Source organism: Leguminivora glycinivorella, chromosome 25 (assembly GCF_023078275.1).
Source record: "Leguminivora glycinivorella isolate SPB_JAAS2020 chromosome 25, LegGlyc_1.1, whole genome shotgun sequence".
In the NCBI taxonomy this organism is placed as follows: domain Eukaryota; kingdom Metazoa; phylum Arthropoda; class Insecta; order Lepidoptera; family Tortricidae; genus Leguminivora; species Leguminivora glycinivorella.
In genome coordinates, this window is record NC_062995.1 from 10,603,444 (window position 1) to 10,626,195 (window position 22,752).

At 39.4% G+C, this 22,752-nt stretch overlaps 1 protein-coding gene across 1 annotated transcript; it reads left to right on the forward strand.

The window, feature by feature from the left end:
* The first annotated feature begins 128 nt into the window (after positions 1–128).
* LOC125239540 (zinc finger protein 182-like) lies at positions 129–22,707 on the forward strand. The gene is made up of 11 exons (XM_048147155.1): positions 129–263; positions 1,291–1,511; positions 2,319–2,502; positions 9,034–9,219; positions 15,628–15,720; positions 16,481–16,582; positions 17,206–17,364; positions 19,050–19,190; positions 20,767–20,868; positions 21,859–21,954; positions 22,450–22,707. The coding sequence occupies exons 1-11, from the start codon at positions 129–131 to the stop codon at positions 22,657–22,659; spliced, it is 1,629 nt and encodes a 542-aa protein (XP_048003112.1). The 3' UTR covers positions 22,660–22,707.
* Positions 22,708–22,752: the final 45 nt, after the last annotated feature.

Here is a 22,752-nt window from a genome sequence, read left to right on the forward strand (position 1 = left end):
TGTGTAAATTTGTAATTGCAATAAATAAAGACGGCCATTTTGTAGCTAGGCTACGCGACAGATCCACGAAAAGTGAGCCACTGGACAGATTATATAAATAAAATCCCAAATTGTTTATCTGTATCGTAATGGATAAGGGCATTTCTAGCGTTGGAACTCAGTACATTATCTGTGAATGTGGTGATAATTTTCCAAATGAAAGGTTCCTGAATATACATTTGGCGAACAATCATGGAGAAGTGGAAAGCTTTCTTTGCGACCAAGTAAGTAATCGCCATTGTCTTGAAGATAAAATTGTGATAATAACAATCCATAGAAACATAACTTCGACTAGCCGGTTTATTTTGTGTTTTGATTACAATGCAAGCCTAATAATATCCCGAAGAACGCTTATTATTCTTGTTTAGTAAATTTCTCTACCGGTCCTTTGACTAGATAATCATTTTCTATTTTAATAAATGCCAGCATTTTGCAAACAATCATGTATAGACTTTTCATAATATAAACTTAAGTGAACATAAACATAACCTCTAATTAAAAATATTGTCTAAATAAAAACCAAAATACAATTAACAATACAATATAATTATATTTATAAGTAATAGTAGATTGTTAAAGAAAAGTACAATCATCATCATATCAGCCCTTTATCTCCGACTGCTGAGCATAGGCCTGTCTTCTAGTACGCCACTTGTCCCGGTCCTGAGCTAGTCTCATCCAGTTGTGACCCGCTATTTTCCGGATACAATATAAACAAGACAATATTTCTTTAAATAAATGTACTTTTTCAGAATTAGACAAAAATCTAATACTTTAAGTTCTTGTGCTTTTGTACACATTCACGGACCTGTATATGACTTTAAATATGTAGACAAATATCTGTTATTCATTTGTGAGAAAATAGTATGTACATTATGACCTAAGTGCGCAAAAGAGGAAGTTCAAATCAACTGGCGATAAATAAAAACACGACTGAAATGTTTTCAATCGATACGTGTTAGGAATTCCCTCTTTGTACGTATTTTTTCAGTGCCTAAGACTGAGGGCCCATTTAGACGGTACGAGAACTCCTAGCATACGAGAACTCCTTACATACGAGTTTTATTACATTGCGGTATTTGATGGCTGTGCAAAATTGTATGTGCCCTCAATAGCCCGCAATGTAACTAAAATCGCATGCGAGTTCGCACGCCGTCTAAATCAGGTCTTAGGCACATTAAGTACCACTTGCGCACTAGTGTACTGAAAAATCTATTTAGTAGCAACTCTTTTACTTAATTTCAATTACAGTGCCCTGAAGCCTTCACAAGCAACAACAGCCTTAGTCACCACAAAAGGACCCATGAGAAGAGACAAGAGACACCACGGAAACCCGAGGGGATCAAGACATACACTCGGAAGACTCCGGTGAAAAAAGATCCAGTTGAGAAGAAGCCGCCGGTGCTCAAGCTGAAGAGTTTGAAGAGGATAGACTCTATCAGTCTGATTGAGAATTTAAAGTCAATGGGAGGGTGAGTAATTCCTTTAAATACGACAGAATCATAATCATGTAATCATAATAAATAAGTGTGCGGAAATGTTAAAAATAACCTAAAAAATAAAATTAGGAAGTAGTAAAGGTTGTGATTCACTATTTCAGTCATTAAATTTATTTTTTGAATAACCTAATAACAGTGAGAGTTTTTAAGTCTCTCAGAGAAACTAATTGTAAGTGTTTGATCTAAAGAGCGTTACCGTACAGTCAACAGGAATCAATAAAAATAGGTTGTATATTTATTTCCACAAGTGCTACTTACTTGCTTAGTTTGGGGCTAAGTTGATCTGTGTAAGGTGTCCCCAATATTTATTTATTTTATTTATATTTACTTGCACATTGCCAACGCTTCGATGCTTCGATGGTCGGGAGGGGTGACTAGGCTTGATGAAATGAACACATACGTGGAACCTTCAAAGTAGCCCCTATCCTAGAAAAGCATAAGGAATGTCGCCTGCGGTGGTTTGGACATGTCATGCGCAGAGATGAAGAGTATGTGGCAAAGAAGGCACTAAACCTGCCGGAGAAGAAAAGGGGTAGAGGCTGGCCACCAACGACGTGGTGGACCAGCATGAATAGCCTTTTAAATAAAAAAAATCTTCCTGACCCAACAACCCTCGATAGGTTATCTTGGAGGAAAGTAATTAGGAGAGCCGACCCCACCTAATGTGGGAATGAGCAAAGAAGAAGAAGACTTGCACATTGCCAACCTTAATATTTCACATCCCGATTGAGCTCTTGCAATTTGGAAATGCAATCCATTTAACCTGCTAAATGTTTCCAGGTTTATAAAAATAGAACATGTTGAAAACAGCCTGGAGCCCGAGCCGGACCCGGAGCCCCCTGAAGCCACCACCAGCGCGCTCGAGGAGGCGACGGAGGAGGAGGCGACGGAGGAGGAGGTGCCGGTGGTGGTGAAGAATGAGGCCATCGAGGAGACAGAGGAGATATACTACCAGTGCGATGTGGTGAGCTGTATTTACAAGGTTTAATTTTTATTAAGCAGAAACGTCTGCTAACGATTCTAAACATTTTTATATTAAAGGAAAAAACCGGCCAAGAGCGTGTCGGGCCACGCTCAGTGTAGGGTTCCGTAGTTTTCCGTATTTTTCTCAAAAACTACTGAACCTATCAAGTTCAAAACAATTTTCCTAGAGAGTCTTTATAAAGTTCTACTTTTGTGATTTTTTTCATATTTTTTAAACATATGGTTCAAAAGTTAGAGGGGGGGGACGCACTTTTTTTTCCTTTAGGAGCGATTATTTCCGAAAATATTAATATTATCAAAAAACTATCTTAGTAAACCCTTATTCATTTTTAAATACCTATCCAACAACATATCACACGTTGGGGTTGGAATGAAAAAAAATATCAGCCCCCACTTTACATGTAGGGGGGGTACTCTAATAAAACATTTTTTTCCATTTTTTATTATTGCACTTTGTTGGGGTGATTGATATACATATTAGTACCAAATTTCAGCTTTCTAGTGCTAACGGTTACTGAGATTATCCGCGGACGGACGGACGGACGGACGGACGGACGGACGGACGGACGGACGGACAGACAGACATGGCGAAACTATAAGGGTTCCTAGTTGACTACGGAACCCTAAAAATGGAAAAATTTACGCTTCCGGCGGGACTTGAACCCGCACCATTTTTGCAATCCGTGCAATGCTCTTACCAATTGAGCTACTAGGAATTGAGCTATGGTGCGGGTTCAAGTCCCGCCGGAAGCGTAAATTTTTCCATTTTTTCCTTTAATATAAAAATATTTACAAGGTTTTTTTGACGACCGGTCTGGCGCAGTCAGTAGTGACCCTGCCTGCTGCGCCGCGGTCCCGGGTTCAAATCCCGGTAAGGGCATTTATTTGTGTGATGAGCACAGATATTTGTTCCTGAGTCATGGATGTTTTCTATGTATATAAGTATTTATATATTATATATATCGTTGTCTGAGTACCCACATCACAAGCCTTCTAGAGCTTACCGTGGGCCTCAGTCAATCTGTGTAAGAATGTCCTATAATTTTTTTTTTTTTTTCGTTAGATCTGCTGAATACGCATGTATCATTTCATTTATTTCGTTGTGAAGGTCATATGTGTTCAATTCCAGAATTTGGTCCCCCAAGTAGCCTAAGTTGTTTTTTTTTTAATGAAGCCTAAAATCTGTCTAAAAATTTACTTTTTTCACATTCTGAATGTAGATTATCGCGTAAAGTTTTTAGGGTTTGCCATGTGAGATTTAAAAAAAAAATGTATATCAATCTCGCCGACAAAGTGGTAAAATAAAACCGGCCAAGTGCGAGTCGGACTCGCCCACCGAGGGTTCCGTACCTACAAAACTATTAGGTACTTTTACGTTACTCACATAAGTCTAAAGACTGGGCTAGGCTAGAAGTATAGGTTCTCTAATGAGCATAATTGTGTTTAGCGCCACCTCTCGACGAATTCGCGAACTAATTAGCACAGCTTGCGTGAGGTCTTTTATAATGTTAACCAAATTCAACATTTTTTATTTTATTTTAAAGTAGGTGTTTTATGTAAAATTTCGTAGCTATAAATTTTAACACCTTTATTCATAAACGTACACTAAAGTTATCCAGCCGATAAAGTTCGTTTATCCCTTTCTATCACACCAATACGTCGGAAAGGGACAACCGAACTTTATCGGCTTGATAACTTAGTGTACGTTTATGAATAACGGGGTGAGTATTACCGTACTGTAAAAATGTAATGTATAGTTGTATACGGATTAATGAATTTAATATAGATAGGTAATTATTGATATGTGGCAAAACGAAGAAAATTGTTTACACCTTCGCAATAAGTATCTAATGATATTTTTTAATTTACCATGTTACTTCACGTACCTACTTAGGTACTTATTTTAAAAACTCTGAAAATGTCTATTGAGTTTCTGTCGCAGACCACCATGTGGCTTCTGCATATTCTGCGCTGTGATAGAGTTGCCATAGTAGGTATGTATACCTATATTGTATAATAGGCAATAAGAGGCAAAAAACATATTGTGCTAAAATATTTAAAATACCTACAGTCATTTCCGAAACGTGTGAATTCATGTCAATACTTTCTTTTATCAGTATTACACGGAGTAGGTAAACGTTTCGTGGCAGCGGCAGCGCACACTGCAGAGAGCGCACGTGGACACCGGCGCGGCGCCACAGAATATATAATAGCACAAGTAAAGAAGGCCCACTGCTTTGATGTTTCCGAAATGCCGCCTTTTTAAATACCTACAACATTCTTACAAAGAAACGAGCCGCACGTGCGCGGCGTCCGGTGATAGGGTTACCAATGGATCCAAACGAATTAATACTCACATTAAATGTTATATTATTATATTCAAGTCTTGAGTACTTTCTAGGTATATACGCTGTATTTATATATTTTTGTTCAAGGTTCCAACATCACAAGCCTTATTGAACTTTTCCGTGGGACTTAATCAGTAGTAGATCTGTATAAGAATATCTTTTGGTATTTATTTTATTCAATATGTCTATTTAATTAAGTATTATTAGCCATTCCAACCTCGCGACGTAAAGGAACAATAGAAAGTGCGAACGTGCATTCCGTGAGAATGTGCGCCACCCCTGAGTAGGCCGCGAACTCGCGGCCACAGCTCGCGGCCGCCAGGATATACTTGTAGCGCGGCGATAGGATAGCGGAGTGACCCGCCCCTGGCGGCGCCAGCGGACGCGTCTGTGTGCGTGAGCTAGGTATGCATACAACTACAACTGCTGTAGGCACCGCCCCCCCCTCAGCGCGTCCTCTGCGGCGCGGCGATAATCACCTAGCCCTAAGTGACCGGCCACACCAGAGCGTCGCGTGTCTCGGGGCGCGCAACGGGCGTCCGCGCCACGCCGCTTCAGTGTAATTCAAAAAACGCCTCCTCAGTACATTTTGTATAGGAAAGACGTAAGACGCGCCCCAGGTGGCGTGGCGGCGGCGGGGCGCGCGCCGCGGCCTTACGTCCTTCCTATACAAAATGTACTGAGGAGACGCTTTTTGAATTACACTCAGGTGGCGTGGCGCGGACGCCCTTTGGTTTCTCTGGCCCGTCACACGCGCCCGGCGGTGTTTGGAATGTTTGGATGTGAGCCGCATGTGCCGCTGTGCCACACGCTGTCGGTCGCGGGTGCGTGGGTTTTCTGACCCTTGGTCACCCGTCGTCGGCGACGGAACTCAGAAGCTCTGGTAGACTGATTTTTGAACTGTTGTGTTGTGCTCTGATCAAAATGAATGCAAAAATACTTACATTGTAATTCTTAGAGGAAGAAGATTATACGCGACTTAATTTTATGTTACCGTTACCATATAAATATTGATATTACCCAAAAAAAGAGACAGTCAAACGATATTTTTGTATGAAACCGGTAAAAAGAAAGTGAAATTTTTAACTTGGTACTCAAAACACTTTCATTGTAGTAAAGAAAAATTTACATCATATATTCGATTAAGTATATCGAAAACAGTTCACAGAAGTACAATTCATCCATTGAATTACTATGTACTAACATACTAGAAATTACACCCCAAACAAAGTCTGTGCTCCGGCCGGCAGCGCGCGGCGCATGCGTGGGGAGGTACCGTGTCATAGAGTAAGATTTGACCAATGACCACCTAGACGCGACACTCTTAGTGTAGACCTTTTTTTATACTTTTTGTAAAATACGTCCCCTTATTCATAAACGCACACTAAAGTTATCAAGCCGATAAAGTTCGTTTGTCCCTTTTCGGCGTATTGGTGTGATAGAAAGGGACAAACGAACTTTATCGGCTTGATAACTTTAGTGAACGTTTATGAATAAGGGGGTAAGTAGTTTAATTTTAGCACTATCATACATTGTGCTATGTTTAAGTTCTACTAAGTGAAACAAAAATACATTATTGATTTTTTTCATATACCTACTTTAATTGCCCTTGAAGAAAATCATAGGTTATTATTGTATGAAAATATCGATTACAACTCGTGTTAGAACTGTGTAGTATTCATAAGTATAACGTGAAATAAATTTAACATTTCTCTTTTATATATTACAAACAGAATATAATCACAATTACTATACTTCATTACCTACATGTCAAGTCTGTGCGATTATGATGCGATTAATCTATGATTTCGTTCAACAAAATGGCAGCGATAGCTTCGCGTTTGAGGAGCGCGTCCCTTCATTGAAATAATTACTTAAATAAAGATCGATTAACATAGCGTGTAACCGATGAAATGTGACACGTCAGTTTTATTCGATTTTCTCGTATGGCTTAAACAGCATCTTGTTGCGCAGGAAGGCATTTTTACATTTTATTTGTGTGCAGGCAGAAACATAAGTCCAATGGACTTATGTTTGTAGCGCAAACGTTTTGCTCGCAGTGTCCTCTCTAGTATTACTTCAATGAGTTCATCATTATCTTTAGTGAAGTCAGTCATTTTCCATATCAAGACGCCACCCGCTGTCCGTTGCTATTGTACAAAACGAATACAGACCGTCGCGTGCGGCGTGTGACCTTCGCCCGTCGAACCACCCGCCACCGGCGACGTTTCAAAGAAACCACCCTCAAACATTTCCAAACAAAACATTCGAACGTCGTCAGTCGCGGACCCGCGTAAAAAACCACAACACGTTCTATGAACATTGGTCAAGTGCGAGTCGGTTTTCGACTTTTCCATACAAAGAACTCATGAGCGCCTGAACGACTGTGATGGCAAAGTTAACTTTTCGCACTTTCAAGACTTTACGTATATATCTCGAAAACGATAAGAGATAGAGCAAAATGGACTTCAGATTTGGGCTGTCGTTGCCACAAATTCTATGTTTTCGTCAACAGAGACCTTTTTTTGGACCGATTTGAACAAAATTTTGCCCAGTCCACTTACAAACGGTCTTAAGCGCCTCCTTTTTAGTAGGAACTTAAGTCATTTTGGCAAATGAAAAAAAAAATTGAACAATTTCTAGAAAGAAAGACAGAAATGAATTTCTTTCTACCTGTCCATCACGCTTACAAAATTTTAAGACGTTTAGTAACTGCTTGCAGCGTCAGTGAGTGAAAATCTTAATTTGAGTTTTTTTCTCGTAAGTCCGACTTACGCTTGACTGTAGATTTCTAATAGGTTTTCCTGTAATCTACAGGTAGAGGGCTATCTCGTGTATTTTTTTGAAAATTTTACGCTAAGTAGTTTCGGAGATAAGGGGGGGGGAATGGTCATTTTTTGTCTATTTTCTTAAATTACTTCTAAAGTACCAAAATTAAAAATTAAAAAAAAATATATTTCAAATGCTCATAAAATGCTCTTTCATTTGATATGTAACACAATATAGTTTTAATAACTTTGATTTTTAATTTTCAAGTTTACCCCCCAAAAGTGACCCCTATGATAAAATTAATTTAATTAAATTACATGTCCGTCTTTGGGCCACAGGTTTACATATGTGTACCAAATTTCAAGTAAATCGGTCCAGTAGTTTTGGAGAAATCGGCTGTAACAGAGGGACAGACAGACACACGAGTGATCCTATAAGGGTTCCGTTTTTCCTCTTTGAGGTACGGAACCCTAAAAAGCGGGATTTTTTTTTTAAGGTACCCCAGCCACATGTAAAGTGGGGACTAATTTTTTTTCCATTCCAACCCCAACGTGTGATATTTGTTGGATAGGTATTTAAAAATGAATAAGGGTTTACTAAAATCGTTTTTTGACAATATTAATATTTTCGGAAATAATCGCTGCTAAAGGACAAAAAAAGTGTGTCTGCCCCCGCCCCCCCCCCCCTCTCACTTTTGAACCATATGTTTAAAAAATATGATAAAAATCACGAAAGTATAACTTTATAAAGACTTTCTAGAAAAATTGTTTTGAACATGATAGATTCAGTAGTTTTTGAGAAAAAACACTCTTGGTCGGTTTCTTATTGAAATTTCATGCTTAATTATAAAATTGATTTAATTTTTGTTAACAACTAACGCTAATTAGGGGGTCCCAAATTTTGAAAATGCCCATGTACATTAAATCAAAATGTTATCCATACTAATGTTATATGGGATGGCGGCACTTCCAGCGGGGAGCGAGAGTAGCCGTACTGTACTATGATGATGTATTCCTGTTATCCCTCACTAGGGACATAGGGCTCTTAGAAGAATCTTCCACTTTTCACGATCCTGGGCGACTGCTTCCAAATCCTTCCAGCCTAGTCCACTTGCGCCAGCCTCCTTCTCCACTGACCGCCTCCACGTGGTACAAGGCCGCCCCGACCGTCTACTGCCAGGTGGTTGCCAGCAGGGACCCTGCTTGGACAGGTGGTTGTCTGCTCTGCGTAGCACGTGCCCTATCCATCGCCACTTCCGTGCGCGTATTTCCTGGCCTACGGGTTTTTGTCCCGTCAGCTTCCACAATCTAGCGTTTGAAATACTGTACTATAGTCTTTATTATACTGTCTCATTTTATTATGGATTCTGTGTCTTATGGCAATACATTCCACAGTGCAACTCCATATTCTACACGGAATGGGACTTCAACATCCACTACCAGAGCAAGCACGCGCTCAAGCTGGAGCCGAGTGCTGCGGAGCTGATCTTGGAGCAGCACCTCGCCAGCGACCACGGGGTGGAAGCCGTCGCCGTCAAGACGGAGGCTGAAGAGACTGCCTATTACTATGAGTGCGAACTGGTGAGTAGCTTATAATAAATAAATATTGGGGACGCCTTACACAGATCAACTTAGCCCCAAACTCACGGCAACGCACCTCCAACACTTCTGGTGTCCATGGGCGGCAGTGATCGCTTACCATCATTCGACTAATTAAATAAATAATAAATAACTAAGCATAGCTTGTACTATGGGTGCTAAGCACGATATATATATGTCGCAGTAAGATAGATAAAGCCGTTATATAGTTATAACCCTAGGGATATAATTATATGTCGTAACATAGTTAAACGAAAGCAATTTATTGCTATCTTACTAGGAATATAACTATAATACGTTACTAGTTTAGTCAAATAATTATATGACTGGATTCAGTTTAGTGAAGTGATTGTAGACAGGAGTATGGCGGTGCGGCGGAGGTATAGTTATAACCCTAGGGATATAATTATATGCGTTAAACAAACAAACCACAGTGAAGAATTGTTTAGGGCAAGAATTTGTTAATTATTTCCAATTCAATGTGCTTATTCTCTCTAAACACACAGACGGATGGACAAAGTCGCGACATAAGGGTTCCTTTTGATTTTTTTTGGTATAGAACTATAAAGAACCGGGACTTCCGGTTCCAGTCCCACTTAGAGACGTATTATAATTATATCCCTAGATTAAGTTTAATCCAGTGATATAATTATATAACTAAACTAGTACCTACCGTATTATAATTATATTCCTAGTAAGATGGTTATGAATCGCTTTTGTTTAGCTACTCGTATGTTACGGCATATAATTATATCCCTAGGGTTATAAGTAACTATACCTCTGCCGCACCGTCGCACTCCTACCTACAATCATTTCACTAGACTGAATCCAGTCATATAACTATATGACTAAACTAGTAACGTATTATAGTTATATTCCTAGTAAGATAGCAATTAATCGCTTTCGTTTAACTATGTTACGACGTATAATTATATTCCTAGGGTTATAACTATATAACGGTTTTATCTATCTTACTGCGACATATACATACTTAAATAGATATATACATACTTATATACATAGAAAACATCCATGACTCAGGAACAAATATCTGTGCTCATCACACAAATAGATGCCCTTTCCGGGATTCGAACCCAGGACTGCGGCTCAGCAGGCAGGGTCAGTACCGACTAACCAGACCGGTTGTCAATAAACTTTCTTAAGCTTTAAAATTGACATTTTATTCCTATGAAACTGTTAAACCATTTTATTAATATTTGCTAAACTTGCTAATAAAATATCAAAAACATAATGTTTGCTAAAAATCGTCAAAATAAAATGTCAATTTTGGCTTGACAGGGCGAAGAAGAGATACACAAGCCAGCAGTGCCGACTGTCAACGCGGTAGGCAAGTCTGTCAATGCAGTCAAAATGACAGATTCTGTCAACCCAGACAATTTTAAAACAGAAAAGACAGAGAAGATACAAAAACATTCAGAAAATGATAAAGAATCTACAGAACAGATTAAATGTTTGCAAGATAATAAAGAATTTTCGGAGAATTCAGAATCATCTCAAACAGTAAATTTAAAAAACAATGAAAGTACTGATGATTTTGCAGATAATATAAATATGCATGTCAAATCAGAACGAACGGATGAAGACGAAAATGAGTTATTAAAAGTTGTAGGACAGAAGAAAAGGGGGGGAAGGCCGAAGAAGAAGAAAGTCGGCAGAGCTCCAAGTTACGACGTGTATGCCAACATGCCTCCAGGATTAAGCAGATATCAGGTAGAAAAACTAGCTAAAGAGAGAAAAATACAAATTAGGAAAGAACAGAGAAAAGCTGCCAGTCGAAAATATATTAAGAACATAAGCCTTGAAAAACGCAGGGAAATTGAAAATAAGTATAAAATGAAGGATCCAGAAAAATATGCGGAAATACATAGAAGATCTAGTGCTAAATACGCTAAGAACCACCCAGAAGTAGGAAGAAGGGCTAGAAAGAAGTATTATGAGAAAAAGAAGTTGGAAAAAATGGGTTTTAAAGTAGAAGTGAACTAAGTGGAAGTGGAATTTGAAAGTATTTTAGGTTGTTAGTAGAAAAGGGAAAAGGTGGTTGTAGAGAAGATGGCGTTCAAATGGTTAAATGAGTTTTTTGCAAAAAAATCATTTTTGGCACAAGCTTTTATCGCTGACTGTACTTTTCTATCAACAGTCATCTACTGCTCTCCGAGACGTTTCTAAAAACCCCTTACTCGATGGGGAAACGACGTTTCGTAACAGTTCCTGTGACCACCTTTCTGCTCCATCATCAGATCAGCTCCATGATACCATAATATTGCATTGTCAAGTGTTTTACATATGTGTGCAAAATTTCAGCTCAATCGGAATCCGGGAAGTGGGTCAAATTTAGCTTCTACGTTTTGACGCACACTAACATACTAACAAGCCAAGTTGTATAAAAGCTTGTAAAAAAATATCGCGGTGCCGCATACCTACATAATACATTCCGCTAACAAATGTAAGTTCGTTTCCTCCATACCACAATGTGGACAGGATTCGTCATCTCTTATTCTCATTAACTTGAGGTATTAAACATGTAAAATCGGGTAACTCACGTAAAATTGTCAAAGGTAGCTCGACATGTTTCGCTCCGTAACGAGGAGCATTTTCATTGAGCACGCGCGATGCCGGGAAAGTACGGGAGGCCATTGAGATAAGTCGTCATCCGAATTTTAATCGTGACTGTGGTTGGTTAGTGCCCCCTAGTTGGAAGACGGTATTACGTACTACGCCGGTAGTCCGTGTGGATGAGCCCTTAGTGAATGACGTAGTGAGTGTAGTGTGCAACCCAACAAATGACAATTATGCCGAAAGTGAGGGTAGTTTAGCACCGCCCCTGCCGACGCCGACCCCCGCGCCGAGCCAACGGTCGCAGCCAGCTGCGGCCCGCAGTCTGCGTCGGGATACCATCGGCATCGCGCGTGCTCAATGAAAATGCTCCTCGTTACGGTGCGAAACATGTCGAGCGACCTTCGACAATTTTACGTGAGTTACCCGATTTTACATGTTTGATATGTCAGTGTCTCACGATAGTTTTATTATTAAAATTACCTTGAGGTGTCTATTGAGAGTGATGTCCCCAGTAATTATCCCTGTCAACATTCTCAGACTGCTCTTACCTAGATTCAGCAACTGTACATGTAGAATACACCCTAGACTGGTGATTATGAAGTGATGTAATAAATATAGACATACATATTTATAAAATTTCAAGCGTATTTTATTTTAGTTCATTATACTCATATCCTCTGTATTATTTTTTAGGGTTCCGTAGCCAACTAGGAACCCTTATAGTTTCGCCATGTCTGTCTGTCCGTCCGTCCGTCCGTCCGTCCGTCCGTCCGTCCGCGGATAATCTCAGTAACCGTAAGCACTAGAAATCTGAAATTTGGTACCAATATGTATATCAATCACGCCAACAAAGTGCAAAAATAAAAAATGGGAAAAAATGTTTTATTAGGGTACCCCCCCTACATGTAAAGTGGGGGCTGATATTTTTTTTTCATTCTAACCCCAACGTGTGATATATTGTTGGATAGGTATTTAAAAATGAATAAGGGTTTACTAAGATCGTTTTTTGATAATATTAATATCTTCGGAAATAATCGCTCCTAAAGGAAAAAAGTGCGTCCCCCCCCCCTCTAACTTTTGAACCATATGTTTAAAAAATATGAAAAAAATCACAAAAGTAGAACTTTATAAAGACTTTCTAGGAAAATTGTTTTGAACTTGATAGGTTCAGTAGTTTTTGAGAAAAATACGAAAAACTACGGAACCCTACACTGAGCGTGGCCCGACACGCTCTTGGCCGGTTTTTGTTGCATGCATTGTATCCTTAAAAGTAGGTACCTAATTATAGTTCTTTTGTTTTTGTAATTTTGCACCGCCTACAACTTCTCTGCTTTGCCTAAAGGTTGACTGGTTCGCCTATTGTACATTGTGTTTCTTTGTTCAATAAAGATTAAATAAAAATAAATATTTCATGAATTCCAAAGAATCCCGGGGAATCATCCATACTAATATTATAAATAGGAAAGTGTGTGTGTCTGTTTGTTTGTCCGTCTTTCACGGCAAAACGGAGCGACGAATTGGTGTGATTTTTAAAGTGGACATAGTTGAAGGGATGGAGAGTGGCATAGGCTACTTTTTGTCTCTTTCTAACGCGAGCGAAGCCGCAGGAAGAAGCTAGTGAGTAATAAGAGGGCTATCAACCCTTCCTGCGACACCACCCTCTTACGGCCCAGCCACGACATTGGTCTAAGCGCGACAGCGGTGAGCGGCAGTCATACGTGCGAATGAAAAGTTCCATCGCTGTGTCTCGCTCCAACGTACACTGAGAGAAATTTGCATTGTGAATTTAACAAGTTCGACTTGTTGCGGTTTATCCGTTTGAATCAGCCAAACGTATGTTTAAAACAACATGTGTCAGGTTGTTTTTATAAAATCAACTTGTTGATTCAAATATATTGCCGATTCAAATGACAAGTAGCTTGTTGTTTGAACCAAAGAGCACGTAGGCGCTATTTTAACCAAAAAACTATTTGAACGAACATGAAAACTGTTTGTTTTTTCTCTCAGTGTATGGCCGCCGCTCACCGCTGTCGCGCTTAGTCGAAAGTCGTGGCTGAGCCATTACGCAGCACTGCTTGGTAGCCATCCGTGCTCCACTCCGCCCCAACAATCCCCTGAAGGCATTGTTATATTGAACACGCAGAGCACTAAAAGTCCTTTTGGTATAGTTGCTCCACAGGTTGCACGTGTACAGGTTTTGGCAGTAACTTTTAGCCCTAGTTCAGACACAGCGGAAACCGCGCGGACGCAAACCGCGCGGATCTTATTTTAATAGCATAGTACTAGACCGTTCACACTACACCGCGCGGTTGTAGTATGGACGTTCCGATCCGCGCGGTTTGCATCCGCGCGGTTTCCGCTGTGTCTGAACTAGGGCTTAAACAATGTTACATTCTCCTCTCGGGAACAGCTCGAAAACCTGATATATATGATGTGTTTAATAAAGATGACTGAAAGAAAATACTACTATGCTTAACCCTTAAATGCATAAACTTGACAAAGATTTATTCAAATTTGAATTTTGACACGCTGTCAATAGAGTCAAAAATGCATGATGCATATATTTTAATATACATCACTATGAATTTAAGGGTTAACGTTGGTACTCAGTCAATGTAAGAATGTCCTACAATATTTATTTAAGCAACGCCCTAGCTATATGTCTTCGGCGACCTCTTTTGTCCCGGCCTCTGTAGTGATGTGCAGTCAACCAATTGGAACCCTAGGCCACTGTAGAACTATGTCATAGTGACGTTATAAATCAGATTATAAGAAATCTTTTTTTTTTTTTAATTTATTTCTAATGACACTATAAAGATGCTTACTGCTACAATTTCGCCAAACCAAAGTTTAACGGCGAGGTTATGCACTCTTATATTAAATACTTATAACTATTCATTAACATGCACCATCAGTTAATACAAAACTAACCACTAACAGTTGAATTTGGAGGACACGTAACATGTCAACAGATCCAGTCATATCCTATGCTACAATCTACATTAGGTATGTATGCACGTAGGTTGTTTCAATTCAATTCAATTCAAAATATCTTTATTCATGTAGGCCTATAGTTACAAGCTCTTATGAATAGTTCATTACATATATATTATGATCTTAATCTAACCTAATTATCAGAGCAATTTATTGTTGTAAATTATTGTTCATAATAATATTGAGTCTATAATATACAATTTCATATAAAAATAATCGTTAAACAAAAAATATATAATTAGGTATATGTATATATAAAAATACATGTCTAGAATATTTCTAGGAAAAATCCAATGTCCAAAAATATACAATATTAATTTCATCAACAATAATAATAATAAAAAACGTAAAAATAAGAAACCATTTCGAATAACAATTAATCCCACGTTGTTTTATCATTCGTTTACACCTTACGCTCTCTTACTGCTTGTCATTTTGACATGGTTGTAGAGTGGCCTAGGGCACAGTATAATAAAGAGTACTATCGTACAGTATGGCCACTCCCGCTCCCGCTGAAAGTGCCACCCACCCCCTCTAGGTTACCGCCTGTCAAAAACATGAACAGTCGACCTGTCATATTTCACTCATACAAGCATAGTACGCGTTCACCTACACGAGCTAAGACTGTGTGCTAGGAATGCGCCTCTTTCAATATTTCAATATATTTGATGTGTCCGAGGTGTGCCTAGGGTTCCAATTGGTTGACTACTATCATCCATATCGACAATACAACACACATCATCCATAATGACCAGTTTTACTTAACCTCCATTCAACCCTCCAACTTCATCATATCTCAGTGTAATTCCTTGTCGACAGTGCCACAAGATCTTCGCGAATGAGAAGTACTTCAACATACACTACAACAAGACCCACAGCGGCGTTCTGCTGCCGGTCACAGAGGAGGACGAGGTAACTTCATTACTATCACCACAGAATATATAATACTACAATTACAGTCGACTACAAAGAGATGTTTCCATTTTTTCACATTATTACATACATACATACAATCACGCCTGTATCCCATAAAGGGGTAGGCAGAACACATGAAACTACTAAAGCTTCAGTGCCACTCTTGGCAAATAAGGGGTTGAAAGAAAACGAAACTGTGACATTGCAGTGACAGGTTGCCAGCCTCTCGCCTACACCACAATTTAACTCGTATCTAATAGTCGCCTTCTACGACACCCACGGGAAGAAAGGGGGTGGTGAAATTCTTAACCCGTCACCACACAGGCTATTACAATGCAATAAAGTGAAAAAGTGTATACATCTCTTTGTAGTCGACTGTAAAAGGCTTCACTCCTTTGATATTCACATAACCTAACCACAAAATTAAAATTTTGAAAAAAACCCCGACCGTGACATAGTGGACCGACCGATGAAACATGGCTAAGAACACTCCCGACTAACTCAGCTTTCAAACAAAAAAAAACTAAATCAAAATCGGTTCATCCGTTCGGGAGCTACGATGCCACAGACAGATACACACAGAGACAGACAGACACGTCAAACTTGTAACACCCCGTCGTTTTTGCGTCGGGGGTTAAAAAATTGTTAGGGACTGTCACCGTTAAGAGATTTGCCCGTATTAGATTTACACGCTGTATGTATATATATCTCGGTCAATAAAGGCCTACTGGTGGTAATATGTATTGTTTGCGTGCAGATAATAGAACAACAAGCGCAAGAGGAGGAGCCGGCCCCTGCGCCCGCTCCGGAACCCAAGCCCAAGGCCCCCGAGCAAGTCATATACTACAAATGCGACCTGGTAACTATACAATGATTTATATGACTTACTTACCTGCTTTGTATTTATACACGGTGCTCATGAGAATTGCGAGAAATTTTAACCACGTATTTCTGCGGCTATAAAATAGGAAAAAAATATAGATGAAGAAATTTTGCCAAAAAAATTTTTTTTGTCATTCTTTTTGGAATGTATTTTCACATAAAAACTAAATGTTATTCATTAAAATCGCACTTAAAATGAATTTTGACATTTTTTTTTCTAAAAACCTCATTTTTTAACGTTTTACTTCTCACTTTTTTACATCAATCAATGAGGATAGTGAGACTATCCTCCATAATGGCATCAAAGTTGTTAAAAAAGGCTTTTGTACTGAGTAACAAGATTTTTTTTTTCAATTTGTAACTGCCAAGGAGTGGAATTCCTTGCCGGCGGCGATATTTCCGAGCTCATATAACCCGGCAACCTTCAAATCAAGAGTGAACAGGCATCTTCTGGGCGAGCTTACTCCATCGTAGGCCACGTCTTTGCCTTTAGCTAGTCTGTGGCCAAGAGTCAGCCCCTTTATAATAATAATAATAAAAAAATCTTTGTCAAGGTCATGCATTTAAGGTTTAATGTTAAAATATTTATTTTAATTTCAGTGCAAGATCCTGTACCCGAGCGAGAAAGCCTACAACTTACACTTCGACAAGAAGCACGGCGGGCAAAGTTGCCAGGAGCAGACTGGATTCCAGCTCTTAGACCAGGAGCTCACTGAAGAATACGGGGAGGTGCCTCTCGAGATATACTCCTGCGAATACGTAAGTTGTGTGCCCTAGAACAAGCGGGCACAGTTGCCAGGAGCAGACCGGCTTCCAGGTGTTGGACCAGGAGCTCACTGAAGAACACGGGGAGGTGCCTCTCGAGATATACTCCTGCGAATACGTAAGTTGTGTGCCCTAGAACAAGCGGGCACAGTTGCCAGGAGCAGACTAGATTCCAGCTGTTGTACCAGGAGCTAACTGAAGAACACGGGGAGGTGCCTCTCGAGATATACTCCTGCGAATACGTAAGTTTTAAACTCATACTAATATTATAAATGGCTACGGCACTGGTCCCACCGCGAGCTAGTAAACTATGAGCTATCGGCTATAAAAACGAACAAAAGATAATCACTCCCGTGCAAATAAAAGAGACACGGCGATATTGATAGCTCACCGCTGGGCGAGTAACTATAAACATCGCCGTGTCTCTTTTATTTACGCGGGAATTCTTATCTTTTGTTTGTTTTTATAGCCGATAGCTCATAGTTTACTAGCTCGCGGTGGGACCAGTGCCTAATATTATGAATGGGTAAGTGTGTCTGTTTGTTTGTCCGTCTGTCATTGTGAAACGGAGCGACGACATGACGTGATTTTTTAAGCGGAGAGAGAGAGAGTTGAAGGAATGGAGAGTGACATAGGCTAGTTTTTGTCTCTTTCTAAACCCCCACTTCCCTAAAATGGAAAGTGAAAATTTGTATGGAATAGTCACCGGCATAAATATGTGACGATTTATATATCTTGTCAGTGTCATGTTATATTAACGTCTTGCATATTGTCAAATGATTAAAAGCAACAAGGTACAGAAATCATCACTTAGTAAATCTTTTGCAGTGCGAGCGGTTCTACTTTGGAATGAGTTGCTTCCGTCCTTAAGGAAATCACAGTCCGTTGCCTCGCTCAAGGGGCAGTTAAAAAAGCTGTGGCTATCGGAACATGGATGACTTGTTTGTAACTAGTTATAGATACTATATATAAATATATATTTACTATATATATTGTTATATATTCTTTATATTTCAGTTCAAATATATTTATTTCTCTAAGATTACAAATCACTTAAGCGAGAAACAAACAACATTTAAGTAATTACATAAATTCATAAGTAATTACATAAGTAATTACATATATTTGATGTACCTTTTATTCCAATTTTATTTTATTATTTTTGTTTTAGTCTCTCTTATATTTTATGGCCTTTCCTATAAACTGTTGTACTAAGTGCTATATTTGTCTACCATTCTTCATCACATTTCACCTACTCAAAGGTTAGCTGGAAGAAATCCCTTAAAGGGATAAGTTCGCCTTTGTACTGTCTATCCTGTGTCATATTTGTGTTTTGTACAATAAAGAGTTTATACATACATAACATACTTATTTATGCCGGTGACTGAACATTCGGCAATTTTGACGCGAGCAAAGCCGCAGGCAAAAGCTAGTTACTAAATAAGTAAAAAAGTAATTTTGTATTTATCGAACCTGTAGGCCTAGCACATGATGGCCGCGGGAGTATGTCGCCGCGAGATAGACTACCCGTCCTTATGTCATTAATACAGTTAGAAGAAGACGTGGCATCTATCTCGCGGCGACATACTCCCGCGGCCATCATGTGCTAGGCCTACTGGGGCGGGTCGCTACTAATTACTAAATAAATAAAGAAAAAATAACTTTGTCTATATTTTCAGTGCTCCAAAACGTTCACAATGAAGCGCACGTTCCAACTGCACCGCAAGAGGGCGCACGGCGAACAGATGCGCGCGCGCGCCGAGCAGGCGCGGAGCGCCAGCCGCAGCAAGGTGTGCGACGTCTGCGGCCGCGCCTACAACGTGAGCTTGCACAACTTTACAGACCACATATAATAAACTACTACTACTACGCGACTATGGGATACAGGTCAATTCACAAGAGCTGGCACGAATGGAACGAATGTTTGAATGAAAATATGCATGTGTGTGACAGATTAACCAATAAAATGGTGGCTCTTGACAGTTACGACTGTATACCAATACAGGTGTCACTCACACAATCAAAGTTTCGTTCATTTCATTCGTGCCAGCTTTCGTGAATCGACCTGTACCTGTCACTGCAATGTCACAGTTTCGTTTTCTTTCAACCCCTTATTTGCCAAGAATGGCACTGAAGCTTTAGTAGTTTCATGTGTTTTGCCTACCCCTTTATGGGATACAGGCGCGATTGTATGTATGTACATATAATAAACCGGACATGTTTATTACTAAAGAAAATCGAGTATTATAGAGAGTTACTGTGGAAGTAAAATGTGTAATCAGTAATCACAATGCATAGACTGCCATCTCTTGACACAGGCATAAAACTTTTGAACCTCAGTTTTGACAATTTGGCCCATATTCTTAGCTTGATATGTTTTAAAATGTCAAATATTAATATTAGCGCCATCTAGCTGAGCGTACCCCAAAGGTGTAATGCCATCTAGGTCACCGTACCTTTTTCTGTATGGTACTGAGGTACGTTTTTTTCTTAGACTTTATCTGTCTATATGGAGTTATATATGTCTTTGTTTGTTACTAAAATCAAAAACATACAGCGTGTTATTTTTGTTTTCCGTTAAATTCGACACGTAGCTGGATTAATTATCAGGAACCACCATGTATATTACTTTTAGTTAAATTCGAAAAAAAAATCATAATTTTAATGAATGAATTTATTTGTGTGAGTGACCCTTAAGAATAACATGCAAGTTAGTGTCAAGTGATTGACGACACATGTCAAAACAAATAACATTATTGTCCCAGAGCTGTAAGAACCTCTTTTTGACACATGACAGCGTCCACAATACGTAAACTCGCGCATCCAAATGAAATTTTAAATAAAATCCTGTAATAACATTAAAAAAAATCAAGTACTTAAAAACAATATTTCGCTTACTTTAAACATAATCTAACACATATTACATTTTTGCGGATCTTTGTTAGTGAGTATTTTACGATATTAATTTATCTTGCAGTATTTACTTATTATGTCACTTATCATTCATTTTTATTTTTATACTAGTGCTGTGGCAGAGTCTGTCATTTCGATTCTAATGACATTTCAGTAAGTTGATAGAAATCGTATATTTGTTTAAGCGCCTCCTTGCACATAGGGCCTAATCGATTCAACCAATTCGAAATTAATCGTTAGATTTGGCAAACGATTCGTCTAGCCACATCGCAACATACTTCAAAACAAATGTGTCAAAAATGTGAACTTACAAATCCGGGACAATAGGAACTGGTAAAGGCTGTCACACACGTGTTCAGTAATTATCTTTATTTTTTTAATAACTCGATAACCGTATAAGAGTTAAGACGCTAGTTTCTTAGAGAAATTAATGGGCACCCTGGTAAAACAAATAAATATATTTATAATATATTATTGTTGCAGTCTAATGCCGCGCTACGCTACCACCAGCGGCGCCACACCGGAGAAAAACCCTACGCCTGCACCATCTGCCCCAAAAAGTTTACCATGCCCATGTTCTTGCAGGTACTTACAGATACTATCTTGATACTGGAGATCGGATTCGCCTCATTGAGCATACTGTCACACCTCGGACACTGGCGATCAAATATATGAAAAAGGCGCGTTCCTAGCACACAGTCTAAGCTCGTGTAGGTGAACGCGTACCATGCTTGTATGAGTGAAATATGACAGGTCGACTGTTCGCGTTTTTGACAGGCGGTAACTGTGAGGTAACCGAGAGGGGGTGGGCAGCACTTTCAGCGGGGAGCGCGAGTGGCCATACTGTACGATAGTACTCATACTGTGATACTTTTGTCGTTGTGTGCGTGCGTGATGACATGACTCGCTAGTCGCTGGGCGTTCGCACGTACACAACCTTAGCATTAGCACAATGAGCCTTATGTTTATGCGCTACAATACTAATCACAGCATCAATACTGTCCGTGTTCAATACATATGTACACCGCATAGTTGTTAAGGAGGTTCAGAACAGGGGGCGGACTGAAAATCAGCGCTGCGTCAATTTGTAATAAAATGGCTGCGCAGCATAACATGCTGAGTCCGTTCCTTTTGACATGCGTGCAAATTGTTTATCTTATTTTTAAAATATATTTGTGTAAATGTTCAATTCTTATTACAACATTAAATATCAAAATAATAGAAATAAATTAAAACTAAGCTTAACCTAGAGGGACTACACTGTACCTACAGATGTCTCCCAAGCCGCTGCCAGTACCTAGTGTACCCATGAGACTGTCCGCGTTTCCTCGCTGGATGGCGATGCCAATGTTGACTTAATTAGAAGATATTTCAGCCTTTGAAATAATCTTAAGGCCTCCGGCCCCCATGGACCTAAAGTTTCCACACCACAGCGAAGGCTGCAAAAACTTAGGCTTCTTATTTGTGTGTCAATAAATGTATTGTTATTCTTAAAAAACATAATTTTCGCCGCATTACTACAACCGTGTGCTGTACGGTATATTTTCTGTACTAATTTGTAGTTATTATTTGTAGATCCACATGCGAACACACACAGGCGAGAGGCCGTACGAGTGCCCGCACTGCCCCAAAGCCTTCACCAACAAGGCCGCGCTCATTCGCCACGACCGAGTAAGTCCCTGTCAGGGTCGCCATGATCTTCCGTAGGGCCCATTTGGTGATAGATTACATTTTTCACAATTTCTATTGACAGCGATTTTACGAGCGCGACGTATTGGAAACTCGAATTTTGTGAGCATTTCTTTTTTTTGCCACTTTTACGAAATGTGATATTTTTGAAAAAAAAAATGGTATTTCTACTCAGAATCAGTAGCTTTTTCAATCCTAGTGGTTAAAAAAATTGTCCCGTACGATTTTTTTCTTATTTTGGTACATTACATACCATTTTCCGTACATGTTGTATGGGGTAACAAAAGAGGAAAGTAACAAAAATGTATGGAAATTCTGGGACACTGTCTCCCAGTGAGATTGAAAGTACTCGTGGTTCTGAGTACAATTGACCTAAAATTCCCTAAAAAAATCAAAATAAAAAAATTGGCAAAAGAAATAAGAAATGCTCTTGTATGGAAAGTTTGGAAAAACACTCAAAAACGTACTATTGTCCAGGTTCACACTGGCGTGAAGCCCTACCAATGCCCCGAGTGCGGTAAATACTTCACCCAGTCCAACTCCATGAAGCTTCATGTCAGCACCGTGCATCTCAAGCTGCCGGCTCCATACAAGAGCAAGAGCCGCCGACACCGGAGCGAGGCGAGGGCTCTACAACTCGCTCTCAAGAGCCTGCCGCACGAAGAGGAACTTGTGCTAGGAGAATAGGTTATTATACGAAACTAAAATAGGCTAGTTTCCTGTACTTTAAATAAAATCTTTTATGCAGTGCACGAAATAAAGCACCACATAATTAGAAGA